Genomic DNA, 27,217 nt, shown 5'->3' on the forward strand with positions numbered 1-27,217 from the left:
ATAAACTTCATGATAACTCTGTTGTAGTTTAAAAGCACAGTGTCTGAACTAATACAGAACTGAAATGTTGAAGGTTTTTTGTACAATAATTAGCCCTACTCAAAATAGGGCAAACCCTATTAGGGTCAAAACATGGTGGAGCAGCAAAGATAGAGGAGGGTCGCAGAGAAGGTAGCTGAGAGTTTTATAAAGTAATGCATGTATTCAAATTTGTAAAACAGCAGAGAGGGAAAGGTAGAATGGAGCAGAGATATTCGAATAGGGTAGAAACGTAGTGAAGCAGACAATGTAGCTCCAAGATTGAATGTTGAATGTAATGTAATGTATTAGATGGGTTGAAACATACTGCTCCACTTTTCCACCAGAACACATCACCACCTAACCACATGGAACACTCTCTAACTTTAAGCTAGGTACCTGATCACTATTTCATCATTCTTCTACAAAGTTCAACATTCTCAGCTACCTTTCCCACTATCCTGTACCTATAAAACATAGTGAAGCAGCAGTAAATAATGTAATAAACTATGTATGGTATCTTAATGTCTACATTTCCTTCTACTCCACCTTTCCCTTCCCATTCCACTACATTTTGACACATTTTAAATTTGAAATATACATTACTTTTCAACAATCACAGCAACTTTACCCTTTACCTTTACTGATTAACTATGCAGTGATCATGCTTGTATTACATTAAACCACCAGTGGGTTGTCAAGTGTTTGATTGGGTTTTAGTGAGGGGCAATTCTTCTTATTACACTCATTCATATTTTCACAATAATGTACATATGGAGCCAGGTCGCGCAGTCAACCACTGCATAGCTGTAAAACTGAGACTGTCACTCAAAAAAACGTTGTGGTCCTTAAATAGTTGAAGAGCTCAATTCCAAACGGGCCTAAGTCCATTTTTGTGGAAATCGAGATATCAGCTGATTATCGAACATTATACATTATTATTCATTCCATTTCAGAGATTATTTCACTGAATCCTTCCAACATCACCAATCTTCATGCAGTTGAGACTGCATACAAAAATTGTAATTTTTTTATGAGTGTGATGCCCACATGAGCCCTTTGCCCGTGCCTGAGTAATGAGACGGATGATGATGAAAGGAGAATGTAGATCTACGGCTTTAGGTGGGTTTGACCTACTCTGTACCAACGGGAATCCAGGGGTGCCCAAAAGGCAGCGGGGTAGTTGGACGCCTACTGCCTGGATTGTGTGGTGGGGGTTAGCAAAGATCAAAATGACTACCGATGACCTTCTTTTAGGTTCCAATTTATTGGTTAGGGGGGGTGTGGTTGAGTATTTTTTTGCCACCACAGTGGATTCACTGGAAAATTGTCAGACGAGAAGCTGAACCTGCTTTTCAGGAGCTGAATTTTTCTAAATTAAGGGGAGAATCCCTAGACCCCTTATCATGTGTATGATAAGTTATGTTCAATCTAATAGAATCTATAAAAATTAAGTTATTAACATTTTGTTAATAACTTTGGTGTAAACGCAGCTTTAAAATAATTTAAGATCAAACAAGAATATGCTTGCGAGTTAATCTAATTATACCGGTATATTAATTAAGTTATATTGTAAAGTGGTACCGTATAGAGTATCGCTACCACGTATTTGAATTATAATAGTCTATTTATTTTTCAAATTTCTCATTCATTAAAAATCTTTTTCTTTTTCAAATACATCGAAATTTGAATTCATACACTTTTCAAGTGTTGATTTGAACGGAGTTTAGTTGACCCATTAACCTTATCCACGCTCCCATGAATTTGATTTTGAATTCAACCACTGGCATCCCGCCGAATCGCACTCCCACTCAGATGAGAGCAGCTGAGGCGCAAGTCGTCTGCGGGGATTTTTGAAGTCCCACCAGCTGATTGCAAATCTCACTGCCAAGTTGGTTTTGGTTCTGCTGCTGTGCTTGAATTTCACCAATTTTTAAAATAGATTTGCCCTCTTTATAGGATACTCGCATCGTATTTTTCTAATTCTTCAAGAAATATATCTTATCAAATATGTCGACAACTCGCCTTATCAGCTGCTCGGCAGCTAAGGACTTAATCGCTAACTCAAGAGGTGTTTTCAACCGAAACCGGTGTTTAAATAAGAGAAATTTAGTGTATAAGCAAGCCTTCCCGAGTACACTACTAATAACCCGAAAAATGGCTACTACGAAAACGAACGCTGCAGCTGCAGAATTAACTCCAAAATGCTTAACTTTGGGCAATATGAATCCAAATGTGAAAGTCATGGAATATGCTGTCAGAGGACCTTTAGTTACTCGTGCTTCAGAAATCGAAAAAGAGCTTGAAAAGGTAAGACAAAAGCAATGTTCTGAAATAACCTTGAAGATGTGACAGATCATCACGTAGGCTTGACTCATTTACTACTAATAAAACGTATTATGTACATTATTGATTCTATTTTACGATCAACATGCAAAGTTTGAATGAGCTGTAAAAATCAAATTTAGAATCTATATGAGAGAGTAATAAACATTGTACATATATATATTCTAACCTATCTTAGCTACTACCGTAACGCAGATAAGATAGTTGCTATAGTTCTATTATTATTCCAGATAGATGTTTACATTGTTATTGAATAGTCATTTAATACAGTTAGTGCACATTACTTTTCATCCGATTAAAAATAAAATTTTCTAAAGATTTATAAAAAGTCCAATGAAATTTTACTATTAGGCTATTCATTCAACAAGCCGAATGACACAAAAGGTTGATGATTTACATACGGCACCGTACTTCAAATATATTTTTGCAGTATAATTTTTACATAGGCCTAATTAGAAATTATGTAAAAATAAACAAACTGAACTGAATGATTCGTAACTATAGGCTAGACTAGGACTTGGACTTTCATGGTTATACTAGGACTAGGTTATGAGAAGACCGCTCCATAGACTAACCAGCCGTCCTACTATATTTACCGACGGCATGGACGGATTGATTAATAAGCCGGATTAGCCAGTCTCTACTGTATTAGTGTAATTTCTGTGTTAGCAAAAATGTGACCAATAGGTAATTCACATACTTGCTCCTCAGTTACTATATAGCATAAGGCAATGGAATCAGGTGGCATGTTATTAAAATTGAAAATGCGTTATATAGGGGTACTGTGGAGAATGAAGGCAACGTAGAAGATTATTGGAAACTAGATGTACAGTAGGCTTTTGAAAACCTATTTTTAGTTGGTAGATTTTGCTTAGGTCCCTGAAAACAAATTTTAGGGTATTCTGTATAGTATGGACTTTTTAAATACAAATACAGAACTATTTCGTGTTTGTGGATTATTACTTTGCCTTTCAATCCATTCTATAACTTATAGCATATTCAGAAGTCAGTTAGTTAACGATTTATCAAACTATCATTGAAATCACTGTTTGATTGGAGTGATCCGTGGTCTAGTGGATAGAGTGCTTGCGTAACAGCATAGAGATCATAGAGGTCAAACCCTCTCAATACCAGAAGTTTTTTAACCAGATCACTCCCGTGTTATCGGATGGGCATGTTAACTGTCGGTCCCGGCTGAAGTATGACAGTCGTAAGGTCCATTGATGGCTTAAATTATATATTCAGGCGGTGGGACCTTCCGGCAAGGGACTCCCCACCAACAAAAGCCATACGAATTTACTTTTTTACTGTTTGATTGATGGTCACAGTAGTCTACTTAGCACTCCGCTCCGTATTTCTGAAAATTTCTAATTCCTATTTTTAATAAAAAAATCCAATGTTGCTTGATTTTTGAAGGTCACCTAATATCACATTTAGCCTCTTGAGACATATATTTGAAGAGTGTTGATAAATAATATCACTTGGCTGTTTGAAATGTGCTGAATCAAAGTGTTACGTAATTTTGTGAATTTGTTCCAACTCCTATCATTTATATCAGTAACATATTAACGGTTCAGCGTGTGAATGTGTTTCACACAAATAAACTAGTGATTTCAGTAGCTATTATCTTAGTAGAAAATCTCGCCCTCATTTCTGCTATCAGTTGACATAGTGCAAAAAATATCGGCTATTAATAGATAAACAGCTCTCCAAACTTGCGAAAGAATTTTCCAGTCCAATGAAGGAGTTGAATAGGTTTCTTATCTCAGAAAAGTGGGTTTAAAATGTACTGCTATTCCATTTGTGTGGGTTCTTACTTTGATAACAAATTTCCAATCGTTTTCGAATGCTCTTGAGGGATCTTTGTAAAATCAAAAACAAAAAAATGTTAGTCACAGGGATCATGGATTTATTTCTCTTTTAGATAATTTACCTTGACTACAGAAACACTATTTTATGTGAATAAATTTTAGACAATGACAAATTCTGCCAATAAAATGTCAATGCCCATCATAGAGAGTTGAAGTGGGTTAGAGGATACGGTGACCTATCAAAGTGAGCTGTCCAGGTAGCTCGTCAGTGGTAAAGATTTGTCTGAGGCTATGCAAGGTTTCTAACATGGCAATTTGGAGAAAACTTACATGAACCTTCGACAAATTTCTGTAGACGTTTAGACAGTCATATCTGGTCAAGAATCAATGATTCATAAAGCTTCATTATTTATTTATTTATTCAACTTCCAACCATAATAATAATCTTCTTCATAAACTTACTGTATCATCTTTATATTTATCAATTTGTCTTATCATGCAACCAATTTTATTACTTCTATTTTCTCATCTTTTATTAATTTATTTTGTCGGTTCTGGTTAATTGACAGAAGATTTATAGTTCTCATTCATTTTTGTTTAATTTATTCCATTTTCTGTGTTAATTTTTTATTGAACGATACAAATTGATAGCTACAACTTCTTAATCAAAAAATCTTTCAAATTTTCAGTGAACAGAATTTCTGAATTGCCAATAGTAGTTCTAAATTTTTATTGATGAAATCCTTCTACTGCATGAACCTTAAGGTAGTAGAGCCAAGATTTATTCATCATCATTGATCAGCAGGGCAATTTTTTTTATAGAACACAATCTTATCATTCTCAATCAAACTCCATGAGTATAGATCAAGAGAGGCATTACCCCCAAGGCTTGCCTACTTGTAGCTGGAAGTAGACATCATATTCTGAAAAGCCTTCAGAGACATATATTACTAACTATACTGCTTCCTCAAATAGTTTCAAGAGAATCTTCTGCCTTTTTTGCATGAGGGCCTTCTAATATTATTCTAAGGGGCTTCTATTATTCTAAATTAGCCGTTACCTCATGCCCATGTTAGGTAGAAAGTATAGAAAAATTCTATTCTCTTCCTGATGATGAAGAAATCCAATATAATCCAATGTTTAGTAGCCTGATTTGAAGATAAATAAATGAATTAACATAATTAGCTTCAATCATCATTAAATTTGGTTATCTGCCACCAAAAGTGCAATTAAAAGTGGATTAATGTCTTGGAAACATTTTATTGAAGGGGTCTTTATGAGATGTCAAGTACAGTACACTCAAAAAACCTCAGTTTTTCATATTTGGTACAGTAATAATGTATTTTGGACTATGTCAAATTTCGACACTCACTTATCGGTGTTAGAAAATTTCTGACACCATGATTCATATTTGAATTAATCTTATGTTTTTGCAATAAATAATTTTATCTCAAATCAATACTAGGCGCCTTTATCATTCTTATTCTCACTATTCAGCATTGTTTAACAACGTTCTATTATCAATTGATTTATCTTATTTGATCTATCAACCGAAACAATGCGCCAAACATTGGGCTATATATTCATTTGTGCAAATGCCACTCCAAACCTTATAACACTTTTGTGATTTATTGCCACCGATAAAATAGACAACGTCGACGAACTCTGATTAAAGTTCAAGATGAATCAATAATGAATGTTTATGGTAATTATTCACTTATTACATAATAATTGACATAATCACAAACACTGCATTTTTTATATTCACCAGTATACTAGGGGGTGGATCTATCAATTAGAAAACAACTGAGCTGATGTTGTTAACAGATCCATGACTAGAAGTTATTTGTAACAAATATAGGCTACCTAGAAATTGTATGGCATGAAACTTGAAAACAAAAATAATTCTGCAATATTAAGACATTCACCGTACCATGATTGATTTTTCTGCGATATGATATTAATAGTGTGGTAAAATAATTTGGAAAATAGAGAAAAAGTACGGGTTCTGTTGAAAAGTTATAACAGGCCTTCTCTGATTTTGATTAAGAATGAAATACTATAAAATTGAAAAGATTCATTCAGGATTAAAATCTTAAAAGTCTTACTATTGAGTTTTAGGTACAGATTCACACCTTTTTTGTTCTACCTTGTGATTCAATTATTCCTATTGTAATTATATAGTCAATATTTCTCGAATACTGATAGTGTGGTTTTTATAAATTGTAGTTCACTTATGTTTGTATTCCATTCACTTCACTGTATTTTCTAACAAAATTTTCTTGTGAATATCTTTTTGATAAGAAACTGAGACTGACTCCATCACTGACTTATTCTTCATAGAGAACCTATTTTAAAATCAAATGTATCAATAATTTCTGTCTGTTCTGTTATCTGGCTCTTCTTTTCATGATGCACGCTTGGTATTCTCGTTGGAAGGATAATTTTATTCCCAGGGCTAACAAATATAGTATTTGCTTTAAAGTAATGTGGCACTTGAGAATGATCATTGTAGGCTCATTTAGAATCTATTCACCCCAATAACGATGCCCAATTTATGGGCACCATCATCCACCAAAAATCAATGTTATAAAGAATCTAAAATCATGTTTCTACCCATCAAATAGAAATAATATTCATCTGTGTATTCAATTGACGTGATTTTGTTCATGTTGCCGTTATTATTCATTTATGAATTGAGTTGAATGACTCAATGAGTTGAACACACTTTTGTATTGATCCGTTTACAGTCTTATCGGATTATTCCATAGAACTGTATTTGAAGAGTATATTTAACTTGGTAGAATACAGTTTCACAATAATAATATTTGATAACCTGCCTGGCTCAGGTCAATTTATGATACTTATCATATCATAAAAGCTCTTCATTTTCCTTAGAAAATAATAGTCTGGTATATTTCACATGCACTTATCTCATATTTCACTTGCACTTATCAGATAAGTGCAAGCAAGGCAATAATATTGCGGAGCAACCTCAATTAAAGTCCATAAATTCCAATAACATTGTCTATTTCGCTCACTAGAGTTATACCTACTACATATTTAAAGTTCAACTAAATAGTTGGAAAAAATGCTTTGAATTAGTGTTATCAGTCGTCAGTTCAAGGATCAAATTGGCATTGACACACTAATTATGAAAAAGGGACGGAGTTTCGAAGTTCAGCGTTCAGACGAGGTTTGACGTCCGTCCGATTTGGTGATAATCGGCTTCGGTTCAGTTGGATTGAACTGTCTAGTCTAGTAGCAGGCCGGATAGTGTCAGTGTGAGTTGTGATTCGCGAACATGAGTGTGCGAGTGATCTGTCGTCGGTCGCTGTGGGGCGGTGTTCGCGCCGCCTCTGAACTGCCCCCAAGGTGCGGCAGCCGCCTCAAGAGTGCCGCTGCTGCCGCCCCCAAGGTGCTCACCCTTGATACCATGAACCCCGAAATAAAGGTGATGGAGTACGCGGTGCGCGGGCCGCTTGTCATCCGTGGCACTCAAATCGAAAAGGAACTAGAAGAGGTAAATAAGAGCGTGACAACAATTCGACTCTCACAACTCTAGTTCATAATACAGTAGGCTATGAAGATATAATTTTAATAACTATAATATATTTTCTATTTCTTGATTAGCGTGGAACAGTTAATTACCATTTTAAATAACTAGGTATACTAACCGTCCCCTAACCGATATAGTTATATATATGATCAGAGAAAACTTCTATAATGTATTCTGTGATATGATGTATTGATATATCTAAGAAGTGATATGAAAAAGAAAGATATGATAAGAAAAATACTATGGCTAGAAATGATGTTACCATAGCCACCTCTAATACAGGCTACTTACTTTATTAGAGGCTATGATGTTACTCATCGATATAATGCAATAAATAAAGTAGACTATGCTTCACTATACCACAGAACCGCTCTTTTCGAAAAGAAAACATATTATGGGCCTTAAATTAATTAAAAAACTTCCTACTCATTTGAAAAATTGTTAAGATGTCGACGTTTTTGGGAAGGATTTGATAAAGCTTTTTGATGGGTGAAATAATCAAACCACGGAAAAGAATGTGTGTGTAGAAACGTTTCCTTTTATGTGATTTTTTATTTATTTTTCTGTGTCATGTGTTATACATTTTGTGAATTCCTATATTCTGATGGAAGCTTTTAAAAACAAACAAGACAAAAGTAGAAAGTAAGACATACAGGTGTAAATTAAAGAATCTCTCCTCTTATACTACTAAGCTTAATTGACATATCGATATACTTGACCGATTTATACATAAAATATTTATGTAGGTACCTACCTCAAATGTTCTATCAATCATGTTTGTACGATAAATTATTTTAATTTTGGACTACCTTTAATAGCAATCATTTTATAAAAATTGAAACATTGAGAGTACAGTACTGTATTTCTAAAATGTTCAAGGTAAGGGTAAGCTAGAATTCGATGGTTTGTGCTGACAATTCTACAATTATTATTCGAGCTGTATTACTGGTGGCGATTCTCATATTTCTCTCAACTTGCAATAATTAGCAGCTTATTTCTGTACTGTTGAACATATATCGAAACCTTGAGCCTTGAATCATGTCAGTGTAGTTTACACCTATTATTGCTAGGTATTGAATAACTCAACTAAAATATTTGCTGTTGTGCTTTTACTCCAAAAATAGAATAAAGTGATAAATTATCGTTTTTCACAGCTCATGATTCTCAATCTATTGCATGGTTGAAGTTATGCTGCTATCAATAAAACAATTTTGTAACCGTATATTATTATTTTCTAACCACATTATAGTTATTTTTACAAAATCAGTAAATTGGGATAAACCATCAAAGAATTAAATTACAGATAATATATTTTAAATTATTAATAAATGTTCATCTATTAAGTCATACCGAACCTCTGAATGCCTACTGACTCATGACAGTCTACTTGTATGGTATCACCCAAATTTGACCCAATCAATCCTTATTGGACTTCGGTTTACAGTCGCTTTTAATTATCTTAAAATACGTTTCTGACCGTAAATAGGGCCTGCTTGACCTGTGCTAAGTAAATTGACTTTGATAATAGTTTCTATGGTTTTAGTTTGTCCACGATTTATTGTTGAAGTTGGTATAGATTAAAATTAGAATAGGCTGTATAGACTGTGATAGAATTGAAGTTTAGTAATTGTTTATTGGTATTTCTGTATTTTTTAAAATGAAAAACCGAATAGCTTTGAAGCCTCCTCTTGCACTGCATGTTGTGTATTATCTTTATTTATGTATTGTTATTGTAATTCTGTTAGAAAATTTATTGTAAAGACATGGCCTAGTGTACTGTATGTATTTTCTGGCTGTAATAAAATCATTGAATCATTGTGTTATTTCAACAATAGCCAGAAACTGTCAAACCAGAGATAATTTTCGAGCTGGATTTTGAAGTGCCTGTTGAATATTCAATTTGTCATGAACCAGACTGAAAATATCATTACTTTTAATTATAAATTCCAGTCACTTGATTCTACAATAGGATAGTACAAAGCTTTGACTTTAAATTATTGTATCATATAACTATGTGAATAATTAGGTTACGAGTCAACTTAGTTGTAGCGGATGAAACCAATCAAATTTATAAATTGAATAATCTACTAATAATTGTAAGTCATTCAGTTCAATATACAAATAAACGTAAAAATAAATTTAGATGAAGCATTTTTATAGTGTTCAATGATGATAAAAGTAACGGTGCTTATGTTATCTTTCACAACCATACATCATTCTAGTGATTTATCCAATGGATTTCTTCTCTCCCAATAATATTCTGACTATATGACCACTGTACTCTTTTTAATAGGCTAACCTAGATGCCCTTGATTGTTTTTTGACAATTATCGTTGTTTACAATTCAAGAGAATAATCTAAAACATGTTAATTAAAAATGTACCAAAATAGGTTGAAAACTATTATTCGAATAATTTATGTGATAAAAACTGATGTGAGCGTTTGTAAACAAATCTAATATAATTTTATTTTTTCCAGGGTGTGAAAAAGCCTTTCAATGAAGTTATCAAGGCGAATATTGGAGACTGCCATGCCATGGGACAAGTCCCTATTACGTTCATAAGACAGGTGAGTAGTTATTTAAAAACTATATATTGATTAAAAACATGCAAACTGCTGAGCTCGAAAGGTGAAATTCCTTAGAGGCGGCGCGTCTTCAACGGCCCGTGTCGAGCTGTCTGCTTATAGTCTCGACAACCCTGCTCATAGCTGCGCGTCTCGACACGCCTCTAAGAAATTGCACCTTGATAGTTATTGGAGATTTACATCTTCCATTCTTGAAATATATTCTAGTAATTAGGTGCTCTAAAAAAATTGATATTTCCTCACTCATATTTTTTTAGGATTGGAAATGATAAGTGGAAATATGGTTAAATGATCTATTCAGATCATTTATACAATGATATATAGATGTTTAATCACCATGCGTATTATGATTTCATTATTATTATTATTATTATTAAACGAAAATTCAAATTAAATGATGTAATTCCCCCCGAACACTTCTGCTACTGCTAATATTGACAATAGGGTAAACAGCTAGATGGAAATTCGATGAGCGCTACTATTCAAAAATTATTTGTCAGCCCGGGAATCGAACCCAGTACCTCCTAATTGCCGGTCAGGAATGCTTACCCTTACACCAAACTGGCAATCTCTGGATAACAGCGCTCATTTTATACGACGTCATAGCGGCCAGCCAGTCAACAGATGGAAATTACTGAGATATTGCATTTATTCAAATGCTAAAATGAATTAATTATTATCATTAAACGAAAATCAAAATTAAATGCTGTAATCCTCCCCGAAGATTATTCTGCAGAAGTCTTCGGAGTGAATTACAGCATTTAATTTGGATTTTCGTATAATAATAATAATTAATTCATTAGCATTTGAATAATTACAATATCTCAGTAATTTCCATCTGTATTATGATTACAATTTTCAATCGCCGAAATTTTTGTTCATTACGAAAAAATGTCAAACTATTTTATTAGAAATATGTTTTCTGGCTTTTTCGAATTATCATGAGCTCAATAATTATAGATTCCTTAGATGGAGTAAATCATAGTTTATCAAATCAGCTAAATATATGATGACACAGATTTATTGGCATTGTTCATTCCACAATCAGCTATTTTTCAAATTAGAATTCTATTAATACTCTTGAGACAATAGCCTACTAAGTATTTTTACAATTAATAAAATAGAACTTCAATGGAAAAACAAATATGAACAATTTTCTATTTTACTATTTTCTATTTCTATCAGATTTTCATGGGATATAGCATGTGAATTATATTATTATTATTTATAATTTTACAAAGGCGACTTTCTAGAAGTATTTTAAGCCTAGGTAATGATGATGGGATGACTGATAATACAATGAAGTTATGAATGAATAAAAATTATAGGTTATGCTATCCACTTATAGGTTATATATCCACCTCAGAGTCTAGTAAAGAGCTAGATAAAACATAAATGAAATGAAATGAAAAATACATACTAACAATCAATAAATTATAAGTTGAAAAAGCTTATTCAGTACTTGATTGAAGAAACTTCTATTCCAACTCCTCAATCGAATTGAATTTACTACCTAGAAATGAATTAAAACTCAAGAAAATGAATATATGCGATGCTTTATACAGTATTATAAATTATAAATTAAAATATTGATTGAATAATTGCAAAAAAGGCTGAATCCTTGGAGCTATTTGACAAATATCTTTCTATCCCTTTCTATGACTCTTTTTATCCATCGTGGTCGATTTTCAGGTGTTGGCTCTTGTATCCCTACCTGAATTATTGGAGGATCCGAGATTTCCGTCCGACGTGAAGTCAAGGGCAAAAGCAATTCTCGCTGGGTGCAGAGGTCAAAGTGTGGGTAAGTCTAGTCTTCGTTTTTCGTCTGTTTGCATTCCTATGCCGTAACATTGTTTGTTCTGAATGAAATGTTGTAAACGATCAAGTATTTTATTAGAATAAGATTCATATTGAGTATTTTTAAACGATTCCTGATAACTTTGTCAGCTAAGGATGAGAACGTTTAAAGAATCGTTTAAAAATTCCATTTTTATGCTAAATGAATACAACAAGTTGTGTTGAATACTATCGTATTTTTGCAAGAGATGTGTTGAATACTATTGTATTTTTGCAATAGATATGTTGAATACTCAAGGTAAACATTTATCAATCAACACAATAAGTTACAAGCCCAAGTTCTAGGCTCAAGTCTGTTGTGCCTTTCTAAAAGATTTACAATTTTACTCAATGAAATTTGTAAAGCCGTGACCACACTGAACAAATGTTCGACATACATGTTCGGCAAACATATTTGTTGAGGAGCTCATTGTCCAACATTTTAAAAAGTTTTGACAGTCGTTGTTTGTCAAACAAAAAATTACTGTTTTTCCATACATTTTCTGGGTTGACAGCTGTAAAACATAAAACCTGTTCTTCCCACTTACAAATATTTTGTTTGGTGACGCATCCACACTGGCTCCGGGCAAACATTGTTTGTCAAACATAATAAAATTTGCCCAAACTTTTTCAACAAACATGTTTGTCGAACATTTGTTTAGTGTGGACACGGCTTTACAAATGAAATAATAAATAATGGAAATGGAATTAATAAGTGAAAGTATATCGTTGCTGGTTCTATGTCTGGTGATCACTGTTTTCATAGATATGAAAACGTAGAGGCTGCATTCTAAAACAAAATTAATCTTTCAATGCATCTGAATGTCATTAAATTTTTTCGAGTGCCTAATTTGTTTGTCATAAAGTTCACGTGATGCTCCGCTGTATTATCAATGAGTTTCTCAACGTTCTCAGTATTCAGTTATCATTGGTTACTCCAAGAAGACAATACAGTATTTTGCAATTACCGATTTTTATGGTTATCATTTCATGCTCAATATGAGAATGAAGTAGACTTTCCTTTTTTTATGCATTGAAACGTTCTTTATCTCGACATCACCATTCATCATAAACATGATATTGCAGTAGTATTTCTAACAGTAGTATTGCTACAACAATAATATTTTTATGTATTTTTGGTTATTGATAAATAGGCCTAATGATGTTTTACGACTTTTTTGCTAAATTCCATTGATAAGAGTTCAACAGTTTAGTAATTCTTGTTGCAAAACTAGATCGTGTCTATATTAGAGCCATGTGTTGCTTTTACGCAATTCTTCTTGTACCCTGATCACTTCCTGAATTGACAAATTCCTAAACTACTCAATTCGGTTTTAAATGACTTTGAAAACAAAACAAGAGTAGCCTAATTTGATAAGACATTGAGAAATATTCACACCAATAATTCAACTTTGAACTTTAGTAGTTGGTCAATTATTTTCCAATTATTAAAACTCAATAATTATTATAGATGGTATTGCAATATTAATGAATATCTCTTTTGCAAGATATGGCGAAAGAAAGGCTGATATGTTTGTTCATGGGCATAGTCTAAGACTATCTCTCATCGTTTTTCTTACGTAACTAAAATGTTTATTAAAAAAAAACTCTTGAAAGTCTATTCCAAGAATAAACTAAAGAGCTCGTGTAGGCATCATCCGCAATAAGAAAAAATAAAAAAAGATAAGATAATTGTTTAATTTTAGTTTTAAAGAGTTTGATTTCAATTTGGAAATATGTTTCAAACTAATAATATAGCCTACTGTAATTGATTATGTATTGAATTTTAAAAAATCAATATGAACCTTAATTTGAATTAGATGAGCTGAAGAATTTGCGACATTACAAAACTAATATTCATGTTACTATTAAATTTTGTAAAACTTTAAAGTGAAAAAACACTCACATTCTTTGATTTGGCGACGTCCGTTTCGTGTTGGTATCGCACATTTTCAAGCCAAACAGAAACTGAAGTGTTTAAGCAATATTCATGGTTCTTACTCTACTTCTCATTCTATTTCTATTGATTCTACTTCTTAAACAACTTGGTTATTGTATTCTCTGTAACCAAGTATCCTCGACTTTATTTCAGTGACTACCAATGGTGAATATAAACTTGCGTGTATCTAAAAATCATTATGTTACTTGAACTGCGTACCGTACCAGTTAATTTTCTTGTAATTAATACAGAAACCCAATTCACCCTTTCTTAAAACAACAAGTTTCGTATTAAAACACAGTTTTTTCACCAATTACCATTTAATACTTACAATAATAATACATTGATAAACTAATCAATTATGTAAATTTATTCAACTAACATCATCAATATTCTGTATTGAAATGTATTGGTAATATTTAACATCTTTTTTATTCGATTTATTCCAGGATCATATACGGATTCTGCCGGCATTGAAATAATAAGAAAACATGTTGCCGAATATATTCAACGAAGAGATAACATTCCCTGTGATTATCAAAATGTTCTTCTCTGTGCTGGAGCTTCTGATGGCATCAAGGTAATTGAATGCAAAAATAGTAATAGCCAATAGCCTAGTGTAGAAACTTTATCTACAATAATGCTAATTGTATCTATCAATGAGAAACTTCCGAATCCTTATAATTCAATCATAGATAGTTAGCTCAAGATGTTACCAATTATTTTAAGATGATTTGTTCAGCTAAGTTATTAGTCAAATTCTACTTTCTTATTTCATTGCATTTTAGCCAAAAATATTTAATTCTACATGTGTGTAGTAAACTAAATAAGTATAGTAATCTACTCCAACGTACTTCAAATTAAAAACTTAATTTCTATGACGATTTGGTTATTTTTAATTTTTACTTTCCTTGCCCTATTACCATAGGTAAGGAAAGTATTGCTTTCCGAAAAGAATTAAGGTACCCCAATTTTCAAATTTCTATACGTTTCAAGGTTCCCTGAGTCCAAAAAAGTGGTTTTTGGGTAATGGTCCGTATGTGTGTGTGTATGAGTGTATGTGTGTCTGTGTACACGATATCTCATCTCCCAATCAACGGAGTGACTTGAAATTTGGAACTTGAGTTCCTTCCCACATAAGGATCCGACACGAACAATTTCGATCAAATGCAATTCAAGATGGCGGGCTAAAATGGCAAAAATGATGTCAAAAACAGGGGTTTTCGCGATTTTCTCATAAACGGCTCCAACGATTTTGATCAAATTCATATTTAAAGTAGTCATTGATAAGCTCTATCAACTGCCACAAGTCTCATATCTGTAATAATTTCAGGAGCTCCGCCCCATCTATACAAAGTTTGATTTTAGATTCCCAATTATCAGGCTTCAGATACAATTTAAACAAAAAATTTCAAGTGGATAAGATTCATCATGAAAATCTTTACAATTGATGTTCAGCCTAACATTTTCACCTAAAATTGAAAATAAGCTCAAAATTCGAGAAAATGTGATTATTCAATTGCAAACTGTTGACAACTGTTGATTCTATTAAATCATTCACTATGAAGAGATATCAGACCTCGTGTGTCTCCAGCGTTATTGTCCTGTCACCAGCTGGATCAGATCTTTGAATAGTAGACTTGTGATGCGCGTGAACACTAACGTCAGGTGATCAATTTTCATAACGACAAGGAAAGTTGTGTGAGTGCGCCACACCAGATTTTTACTCTACACATTTCAATTCATTGTACTGTAAGATAGATATTATCTATTGGTAAATATCAACAATAATTAATTTTGTTTTCTTTTTTAGTCAGTGCTGAAGTTATTGATCGAGAAGGTGGATGGAAAAACACCAGGAGTTATGATTCCAATTCCACAATATCCTTTGTATTCCGCATCTTTGGCCGAATTCGGTATGGAACAGGTGAGTGGTATTTCACATGATCTATCATAATAGTTAACGAAATTATAGTTATCTTATTTATTTCATTCATCATTACAATTACAAATAAAAAGCTCTTTATTTTTGTTCTCATGCTTTGTGAATTTTTATTGATTTGGCAATACATTCGATTTGATTTTATATAGAAAGTTTTTTTAAAGTTAAATTTTCTGTCCTTATATCTCAATGCTAGAATAGTACTCTTGAGTACTATTTCAATTGTAAATTCAAATGTGTTTTTTCCATCTAGAAGGAAATATCTATTCATTGCAATGTGGTGCTAGTTGAAATTAATATACAATACTAGACTAATCATTTTAGCGATAATAATGTGAAACATTTATTTTGTTTGGTTTTGAAACATCTAAATTTAAAAATCTACTTTGTAAAAATAATTAAGGACTGAAAATTTTGTGAAGTGAATAACAACAAAACTTGACCTATTTCGGACTATGTGTAACTTTAATATCTAATTTGGGAGAGGAATAGTACAAGGTTACCTTTTCTTTCTCTCCCTATCATTGATGTACTTATTGTATGAATCAATCCATTATAAAGAATCATGTGAAGGGCATTGTAAATCCACTTTAAACACTGCGTCTTATACCAAAGCCTGCTGATTTTATATTTTTGAACGATATGAAGAGCATTTAATATTTTTGAACATGAAGAGCATTTAATCAAGTAGCTATTCAATAAAGAGGTCTTGTTTGAGTGTATATTACTTCGCTTGGAGGCAGTGTATTTTGATTTCGCCATCTGTATGTTAATTTTATTTTTAATTTTGACCTAATACTCGAACAGGTGGGTTATTACCTGAACGAAGAGAAAAATTGGTCTCTGGACGTCTCAGAACTCGAGCGATCGATTGCCGAAGCGAAGAAAACGTGCAATCCGAGGGCGATTGTCGTCATCAATCCAGGAAATCCTACTGGTATGTAAATGTTCGCTTCACAGATAAACACCAGACTGACCCTGTAAAGAGCCGCTTGCTTTAAAAAAAATGAATGAATCATTGTCAAATCATGAAAAATTTCATTAAAAATGTTTTAAGTTAAATAGTAATAAAAATCATAAATTACAACCAAACCCTCATGATTTTCAAATATTTAGTGGTTTAAAACTAGAATACCAGTATCTTAGTCAATTTTATTTATTCATTTGTTTTTGGACAATTGAAATTGTTCAATTGTCTTTTTTGGATATCAGTGTTGATTTACCTTTTGCTGAAAAGCACCTTTGTTTTATTCTATTAAACATAATTTTATGTTCACCTTATCTCTCAGTTTTTCTAACCCAATAAAATATACATATTCTTCAAATGAAATAATACTCACTTTTGAACAATTAAATTAAGACATAGCAGTATCAATCACACTATCGTATTAAATCACACTCAGAGTGCTGAGGAAGGGCCTGGTGTCATAATTATAATTATAATTAAAAGTCATAATTATACATAATAGGAAAAATGTATAATAGGAAAATTCATTTAAAATGAAGGATTTATTGCAGCTGTTTTTCAATGTCGTTTAAGAAGTTAATAATTTTATTTACTTCCATCCCGTTTTCATTTTCTGATGTGTAATAATTTCAATTGCAAAATTACAGTGTGAATAATTTTTCTATTTTCAGGACAAGTCTTGGCCAGACAAAACATTGAAGACATCATCAAGTTTGCCAACAAGCATAAGCTTTTCATCTTTGCAGATGAGGTAAGAACAATGCATTATTTCAAGTTCACATTCTTCTCTCATTTAAATACTTCCATACTGTTCAAAGCATTTTTTACTTTCCTTGCCCTATTACCATAGGTAAGGAAAGTATTGCTTTCCAAAAAAAATTTAAGGTACCCTAATTTCATGTTTTCTATATGTTTCAAGGTCCCCTGAGTCCAAAAACATGATTTTTGGGTGTTGGTCTGTGTGGGTGTGTGTGTGTCTGTGAACACGATAACTCCATTCCTAGATAGCTATTTATAAGCCCTATCAACTGAAATGAGTCTCATTTCTGAGAAAATTGCAGGAGCTCCGTAATATTCCTGAGAAGAATGAATTTTGTTAAATTTCTATCACGATTTTCTCAAAAATGACTTGACTGATTTTTTCAAATTCATACTCTGTATAGTTATATATCAGCTCTATTAACTGGCATGAGTCTCTTCCCTGAGAAATTAACAGGGGGTCCACCCCATCCTTGAGAAATTTACTTTGTAACCTCCTTCTCGTGCGTGAGGTAGGTAGGTAGAGCAGTTTATTCAAAAGAACACATGTCGATATTTTATTTGTAGAACAGCTGCTTTGACAACTTTTAAAAAAATCCTCAAATTTCATAATTCAAACAAAGGAAAAATGTACTCTGAACACAATCACAATAGTATAATCGTAGTTTTAATTATTTAGCCGCCAATCGGCATAATTTTATTCCCTAAATTATCCTCGTTAATGAGGCTTATAGATCAATGAGCAAGGAAAGTTGTGTGAGTGTACCACACCAGATTTTTTATTATAGATGCATCAAAATCATTGTCGGTTCCTGACTAGTAAATTACTTTCTATTTCAATCGTCATTATGTATTACCTGCAATTTACTGAATATAGAAGTTATATTGAACTGATCAAGCTGTGAATTTCATATAGGCTAGTATGATGAAAACATTTAAGATTAGAGATTAAAACATGATTTGTCATTGCAGTAGATCATCATGGGAAATACTTCGAATGTAAAACTTCTTTCACGTTCAATTGAATTTGGATGTAATTCTCTTTCATCTATAGTGAGGTTCACGTTATTATGGGTTCACGTTATAATGGCAGTGAAGAAAGATATGGGAACAACGTTGCCGATCCTCAGTCTTGTCAATGCCTTCTATAGACGGTAGCTGATACAGGTTTATTGATGTAATATTAACTGTTCATTCTCGTTTAAAATAATTAATTATATTTTATTGAGCAATAAATTATATTTTTCAATAACTTCATAATGAGTTTTCATAATTAAGATGAATTATTTTGTTAATTATTAATTCTACATTGTAAAAAGACGATCTGGCAACAGAGAAAAGCGAGAAAGAGATAGGGCTATCCGCTTTGTTGAATGATAAACAAAGATAGCAATAGTATTGCTAATCAAACACTGCCATTATAACGTGGACCTCACTATAGTTCAATTAATTTAATGATTTGTGGATACAATTACAGATAATATTATGAATATGATTGGGTTAGAACAACAGTCTTTGCTCAAAAATATTCTACTCCCGAATTAATAGTTATTAATTAGTTATTTTAAAGTCTCATTCTCACATTGCAGGTATATCAAGACAACGTGTATGCCGAAGGTAGCAAATTCTTCTCATTTAAGAAGGTCCTTGTTGAAATGGGTGAGCCATACTCTTCAATGGAATTGGCTTCTTTCATGTCGTGTTCCAAAGGTATACTTTATAAATTCTATCTCAATCTTATTTATTTAATATTGTTGATATTGTCTATCTTTAACTCAGCTACTTCTCGTTATTTGGATTTGGATAAATGATGAAACTTCATAAATGATTGAAAAATCCATCACAATAAAGCTCTGAATTAGTTGTAAATGGTGTGTCAGAGAATCTTGGATGAAAACAAAAGTACTCGTAATATTTTTTACTTTTACAATATCCAAATTTCTTTTGCATTTAGTCAAGAAAATAACTCGAAGAAATATTTCTTACTTCATACAATATCCAAATTTCTTTTTCATGCAGTCAAGAAAATTACCTTGATTAAATGGTAACCTTTAAATGAGTTCCTCTAGCGCACCCGTTGCTTCTTCAACTGCAGAACTTGTAAAAGTTTTCAATTATAATTCGTTTGTACTGCTTCACTGATATACTAAGTTATCTACTGCACTACACCGTATTTTACTACATTATCACACTATTCTTCCACATTTTATGTTAGATTATTTTGCAAGGGATTTCCCGTATACAACTTTCATTTCACAGTACTAATGATGTACTAAGCATTGTACTGAACAATTTTTTCTCTATTCCTGTCCTAATTTATTCAACACGGCCTTCATGATTCTTAGGCTCTCTCAATAAATGATTGAATGATTTTACACAAATTGAATGATTTGAAAATCATTTACAAAAATTAAAAATATTATTGAAAGATTTTTACACAAATGAGACTTGGGGAGTGTCTCTTCTCTTCTTGAGAAGTGTAAACTTTAATGCTAAATTCAATCGAATAATTGAAATTTTGTTTATCACTGAATCTACATAAAACATTAAGTAAATTTTCCACGTTTTCTACTTATTGTATTTATATAATTTAATTAGCTTTTACTTATTATTTTCAGGTTACATGGGAGAATGTGGTTTGAGAGGAGGCTACACCGAAGTCATAAACATGGATCCTGAAGTGAAGGCTATGCTTCTGAAAGCTATCTCTGCTATGCTGTGCCCTACAGTTTTAGGCCAGGTATGATATCACTCATTCACGATTTTCAGGATAAAAACATTTTGCTTTATTATTACAATATTATTTTCATTGCATCCACTGACATCCTGTAAAAGGGGTGTTTGAATATTTGTCAGATTGTTAAACAATCATGAAATTATGTTATCTATCATCTCGAGGTCCATAATGTTCTCTGAACTCCTCAACTGAGTGAGCACATTTGCAGAGCAACTCTTTTTTCATTTGGATACCGAAATGTTTACTGGTTATTTCCTTTAGGGAGCTGACAGTAAATTAGTTATTTACTAGAATAGATTAGAATAGAACTTTATTCAACAAAACCAATTTAAAATAGTTTTTAATCTAATAAGAAAAAAATTGAAATAATAAACAGTTCATCAGACTTGGCATTTTGCCGTCAGCCGAAGTTGAGTCGAACTCGATAATAAATTAACTCTTGAGGCAAGAGAAGCATTCATATATTATAGAATAATATACAAAATAAGCTTGGTTTGCGATTCATAACAAAACAGACTGTCTTTGAAAGAATTGATTTTAAATGTCAAAGTATTGAACTCTCACCTGATTCATATGAGAGTTAAGGTAGGCGATCGTCATCGGACGGACGGCACGCATCAGACGGATCGGACGATTACATTTTATACATTGTTTTCAATTGGAGTGCGTATACCTATCCGCATCTATAGGTATGCGCACTCCAATTGGAAACAATGGATCTAATCTAATCGTCCGATGCGTGCCGTCCGTCCGATGACGATCTGTGTGCGCCTACCTCTAAACTCCTATTTATTTACTACAATAAGTACAATCACTTTTGGAAAGGATCAACCGAGTCACGCCAAAAACTGTTCCTATTCAAATTTTAACAACACACAGTCCAAAAATGAAGGTTATAAGAGTCACATTTTAAAATGAAGAATTTACACCTCAATACCAAGAAAACGAACAAATTTTGAATTTAGAATAATAGTTCATACGCATGTAGAATAAGAGAGAAATAAAAAACAAATCAGTAGGACCGACATACCACAGTACAATACGACTAACACAGAGAGACTTTCATTTCACACTATATTCGAGAAAACGCTCATTAGTGCAACAGTTTTCAGATGTTTGTTTCCATACTCGGGTGTTTCAAAGTTCCACAATCTTGAATCGGTCTTTATTCAATTTCAACAATACAAATTGTTGAAATTGGATTTATACTTGAATTACTTGAAATCAAAATCTAAAAATTTAATTCATAATTTTAATTTTAAAATTAAATTTTATTCCTGAAATTGAAATAGAATTTGTACTTCATAATGCCAGAATTTGACACAATAAAGTACCAATTACAATATATATATGCATATGCATTCATAGGCCAAAGTTAGAAAAAACATAATTTTACACTTAATGTGTTAAATACTAATGGAATCTAGTAAGTTGTGGAGCCTCTTCTCCAGCATCATAAACTTATGTCAGCCCTCCATGATAGGAGTGTTGTGGACACTCAGATATTAGGTGATTCATTGATTGAATTCGTCCACATTGGCACAGAGGATCAGAGGTGTATCCCCATGCTGTCATCAGCTCAGCACACCTCCCCACCTGCGTCCTGAACCGTTTAAGGCCACACCACTCTCTACGTCTCAGCTGGGTGCCAGGAACAATGTCATTAAGGTCATCAACAAGGCCTTTGTTCCTGACCTCTCCCTGCAACCATCTCAGTCTCCATAACTCCCTCGCACTTCTTTTTTCCCCCCTGGACATCTAGTCTCACGTATCTTCTTGACTTGAGGCGCCTTGGTGGAGGGTTAGCCTCTGAATGTGTTGCAACTGGGAAATGAACTTGTTCTTCTTCTCCAACCTTCTCCAACAATTACAATTAACACTACATTCGAGAAAACGCTCATTAGTACAGTAATGTTATGTAATGTTCAGGTTGTAGGTTATGTTGAGGTGACTTCATAGTGTTTTTATAGAGATAAAGTTTGTAGAACAATATATTATTGATATTGTGATATCATTCCATAATTGAAAAAACTATTTAAACTAGTCAAACTCCACTTTCATAAATACAAAATTTAAACGTGTTTACTTTGAAACCATAAAACCATGGTCCTGTAAGCTTTGTGTTTATTAAAGTGGAGCTTGACAATTTCAATAGTTTTTTTTCAATTTTTAAAGTGAGTTTTCATATATTTTCATACAGTGATTACTATTCCATACTCTGGTGTTTCAAAGCCCCACAATGTGGGTCTTGATTCAATTTCAACAATAAATTGATCCGTGTCAAATTCTGAAATTATGAAGTACACAATGAAGTACCAATTACAATTAACTACCGAACTATCTAATATAACCTACAAATTTGAGGTAAAATTCGAGGAAACACTATCACAGCGCCTGCGATTGTTGTACAGAAGCTAGGGAAGTGTGGTACTCATACCAGTGGTACCACAATCGCAAGGAAAATAATCGCTACAACAACGCGCAACGCCATGTGGAATTATCAGTGCCACTGCCATGCCTGCCAATGCATTCCGTATGCGCTGCGTTTGTGGTACAACAGAAGGAAAATAGTATCTCCCAATTCCCACATGCGATTGTGGTTCGTCTGCAACCGTCCTTAGCCTACTTATAGGACTGTATCAAAAACCACACAGTGTTTTGCGCACTTTTTTGAATGTATAGTGAGTAAGAAGAGGAAACAGTAGCAGTTGGTGTTGACTGAGGTGCTAATATAACTAATTTAATGCCGCATCAACATGTTGGTCCAATGTCTGCGAGCGCTAGTGTGTGGATGGGTGGTTTGACAGCGCTGGCCATCATTGGCCTTCGTAAGGAATTGCACCTTCACCTTACCGGGCCAACATGTTACTGCGGCATATATCAAGGTACAACAGTACAATAACAATAGGTTATTGCTTTTCAACTATACCAATTATTGCTACTGTCATCTTTAAAAAATGGAAAATATAATTTTTAAACAAGAAAAACTTGTTGGTGTAGTGTTCTGTATCAAGAAGTAAAATATAAATATGAATTTTTAATCATTTAGAAGACTGACTATTCAAATCACAGGCCACAAGTTTTGTACTCATTTTAAGATTTAGATACGAGAGCCTAAGGAGACTGTTATTAGAACTCGCTAGTATTGCATATCAGAAAAAAGTTTCCCATTAGACTCAAGATTAGATTCGATAGAAATTTTTCTTTTTGCTAAACGAACAAATAATTTCATTTTATTACTACTTCTATGAAGAATTAGATTATATTAATTGAATAATAATTAACTTTTTTGTAGATTAAACTACCTCAAAAGGCCATTGAAAAGGCGAAGTCATTGAAGCAATGTCCGTCTGTTTTCTACGCATTTCAACTTCTCGAAAATACTGGCATTTGCATTGTACCAGGAGCTGGATTTGGCCAGAAACCTGGCACATACCATTTCAGGTAAAGTTCGACTCAAAAATCTTTCTCATCTTAAAAGTTATAATTATATTATTTTTAGTTTTTCACAAATTTGATTCATAAAAGTACCCTTTTGAATCTAGTATCCATGAATTATTGAAAATAAAAATAGAATTTAATCTTCACTTTAATAGTGAACGTTCAAAATCAAACTAAAATAAAAATCGAACAGATGGAAATTACTGAGATATTGAGAATCTACGGAAAATCTATTGAGAAATTACTGAAAATCCTACCCCTCCTTGTGACTCCACAAGTTAATGTACAATTCAATTCCTGAATAATAATTCTCGAAGACTGTAATCATCAGAGCGGTTCATCTATTTACGAAGTTCTCTGTTTTTATGAACGCATTAGTTAGATGCAAGAATTATTATCAACATTATCAACAAAATAAACCTACAGATTGAAATTACTGATATGTTGCAATTATTAAAATCCCAATGAATTAATAATTATTATAAAACGAAAATACTAATTAAATACTCTAATTCACCCTGAATACTTCTGATACTGAAAATATTGACAACAGTGTAAACAGCTAGATGGAAATTCGATGAGCGCTACTATTCAAAAATTATTTGTCAGCCCGGGAATCAAACCCAGCACCTCCTAATTGCTGGTTAGGAATGTTCACCCTTACACCAAAATGACATTCTCTGGATAGCAGCGTTCATTTTATACGAATCCATAGCGGCCAGCCAGTCTACAGATAAGCTATGTTAGCCGGACTGACAAATGATTTTTGAATAGTAGCGCTCATCGAATTTCCATCTAGCTGTTGACCCTGTTGTCAATATTTGCAGTAGCATACGTCTTCGGGGTGAATTACAACATTTAATTTGGATTTTCGTTTGATAATAATTATTAAAAATTGAGCATTTGTTTATGAAATTAGTACTATTGATACTATAAAATTAGACCTATACACTCAAATATTCACTGCTTATTCATGCTATTCAGAAATTAGTATTCACAGGGTAGTTTGAGAACTCACAAAATATAATATTGATAGTATACATTCCTCTTTGAGGCATACCCATGTAGAGTAGTGGCTTGTTTCATAGTAGTGAGTAATCGTAGTGAACCGAATGATTATGCAAAGTAATTATACATAGACCCAGTCTTGATACTGTTACAGTATTTTACATTTTAAAGCAAAGAAATCCTGAAACTAGAGACATTTTTCATGAAAAAAATTGCTTATTTTCAAACAGGTTAAAACCTGTCATTTTTAATTTTGTATCTGAGGAATAATAACCTATTGTTTTCAAAACTATTTATAATTCTTTCAACTGAATTTATTTTCACAGTTCTTGATTTTTTGAACATTTCTGTTGACAGATATCTTGAAAAATATATCTATGTTATCTGTACACAGAAAAGTCCTTATATAATGAAAAATTAAATTCATGAAGTTTCTTAACTTTCTATTGTAATGAAGTGTGACGTCTTTCTAATGAATATATTTCTTTTCCAGGACAACAATTTTGCCTCAACCAGAAAAACTGAAAAGTATGCTCCAGAAATTCAAGGAGTTCCACGAATCATTCATGAAGGAATACAATTGAAGAGAACTTTTGGTCGATAGGTAGAGGTTTAAATTTCATCAATATTCGTCATTGAACTGACAATGGTAGAACTGGCTCATAAATGTATGAGTTTGATCACAGTATTCTATACAAACTTGAATGTGCACCCGAGTTGAAAAAATCATAACAAACCCTAAGAGTTATGTGATTTATACTAGATTTTTGTAAATAGTGATGTAAGTATGATATTATTAGAGTTATTTATTTATTTAATTTTGAAAATATTTTGAGGACTATATCGAAAGTTTTAGGATATAATTGATTTTTTCATCATCACATATTTTGTTTTAAACAGCAAACATTCATTCATTTTGCCAAGTATTATATGGTAATTTGAAAAGTAACTTGAAATAACAATATTCAATTTTATGATCTCTTGACTTTGTACTACATAACAGATAACTTTGTACTACTCGATCCTGTGTAGGTATAAAAATAATACCATCTCACTGACAAAATAAAGATCAACCATGAAACTACGAACGAGAGTTTCAATGTTTTCAAATTATTTTATTTTACAGTTATATTAATTTTATTTATTCTTATTTTATTAGTTTGTAGGAAATGCGCAATATCAATATCTATTATTATTTATGAATTTTATAATATTTGCTATAAGCAATAGATAATCTATAAGATAATAATAATGATAAAATTAATATGTTTTCTTTGTTCAAATTGATACACTAATCACATTTTATTTTTATTTATGGATGCTCCTTATTTCTAATTGTAGGCCTATGTTTCTGATCAATCACGACCATTTAAAAAAATTGTTTTACTATTATTTATATGAACAAATAATGAAACATTATCATTTGAAACATAAATTAAGATTATGAGAAACATTTTCTCGACAAGACATTTTTTGTTTAAAAATGTTAGTTATTATCTTCATAGAAATGTCATCGACCTTCATTTTTCGATCGTTATTTTATTTTGATACTGATTAACTTGTCTCATCTAAGTATATATTTATTTAATGTTAATGAACATTCTACGCAGCTGGAAATAAATATATAGTTAACATATTTCCTGTGTATTTGATTTAATTTCATTCCATTTTAAGCATGTGGTAATGTTAAATGTTATGATAATGGTAAAAACCTATATTGGTCTCAACTATATTGTTGTTTCAACAACTGTCATTTACGAAACAAAAGAGGTCTAATATTATATTTTTATTCCAATCTGTTCTTGAGATAATGAATTTTTAAGCCTTTTCAAACCAGGTATGAAGCCATGCTCACATAAGCTTTTGATTTTGTCACGAATATTGTGAACGTGATCGGTTTTTCTCACAGGCAAGACCGTCTTATAGCACAGATTGAGATGAGCGAATTCCTAAAGTTCCTTGGAAAATTCTCCCTTTGGAACAATGTCTGAATTATGAAAGTTGTGGTAACAAACCGTTATGAGCAGCAAAAGCATTACCGGATGGCGCGGTCAAGCATTACCATGTGTCACGAACTTGAAGTGGACCCTAGACATTCAATATTATTGCAATATATTAATTATAACATGAGGCCACAGGACTAGAATAAACACGTCATAGACACTGTGGTCTGATGTTATAAGTAGGTAGCCTACTATATTGTACAAATACATTGATCGTCTAAAAACGCATTTAGGGAGTCTTCTCATGCATCACAATATTTCTTGA

At 32.4% G+C, this 27,217-nt stretch overlaps 1 protein-coding gene and 1 long non-coding RNA gene across 3 annotated transcripts; both read left to right on the top strand.

Moving 5' to 3' along the window:
* Window positions 1-1,826: 1,826 nt before the first annotated feature.
* On the top strand, window positions 1,827-20,622 carry LOC111044270 (alanine aminotransferase 2-like). 2 transcript variants are annotated; one of them, XM_039428892.1, is made up of 9 exons: window positions 1,827-2,328; window positions 10,213-10,302; window positions 12,013-12,121; window positions 14,545-14,675; window positions 15,909-16,022; window positions 16,845-16,974; window positions 17,676-17,755; window positions 19,353-19,473; window positions 20,382-20,622. In XM_039428892.1, exons 1-9 carry the CDS (start codon window positions 2,029-2,031, stop codon window positions 20,507-20,509), a joined length of 1,203 nt encoding a protein of 400 aa, XP_039284826.1. In that variant the 5' UTR covers window positions 1,827-2,028; the 3' UTR covers window positions 20,510-20,622. The 2 variants fall into 2 exon arrangements, with proteins under 2 accessions (XP_039284826.1, XP_039284827.1); XM_039428893.1 differs by lacking the exon at window positions 1,827-2,328 and adding an exon at window positions 7,220-7,698.
* A 3,005-nt stretch (window positions 20,623-23,627) lies between these two features.
* On the top strand, window positions 23,628-26,586 carry LOC120351449. The gene is made up of 2 exons (XR_005571406.1): window positions 23,628-23,944; window positions 25,443-26,586. It is a non-coding gene; the product is annotated as an uncharacterized LOC120351449 (long non-coding RNA).
* The last annotated feature ends 631 nt before the right edge of the window (window positions 26,587-27,217 follow it).

The sequence above is a fragment of the Nilaparvata lugens genome, chromosome 5 (genome assembly GCF_014356525.2).
Source record: "Nilaparvata lugens isolate BPH chromosome 5, ASM1435652v1, whole genome shotgun sequence".
NCBI classification, from domain to species: Eukaryota; Metazoa; Arthropoda; class Insecta; order Hemiptera; family Delphacidae; genus Nilaparvata; species Nilaparvata lugens.

Excerpts from the sequence above, each read along its gene's own strand:
- LOC111044270 (XM_039428892.1), top strand. The coding sequence starts at position 2,029 with ATGTCGACAACTCGCCTTATCAGCTGCTCGGCAGCTAAGGACTTAATC. Across the intron at positions 12,122-14,544 it reads GTGCAGAGGTCAAAGTGTGG|GATCATATACGGATTCTGCC; the intron begins GTAAGTCTAGTC and ends GATTTATTCCAG. Across the intron at positions 16,975-17,675 it reads CAATCCAGGAAATCCTACTG|GACAAGTCTTGGCCAGACAA; the intron begins GTATGTAAATGT and ends TTCTATTTTCAG.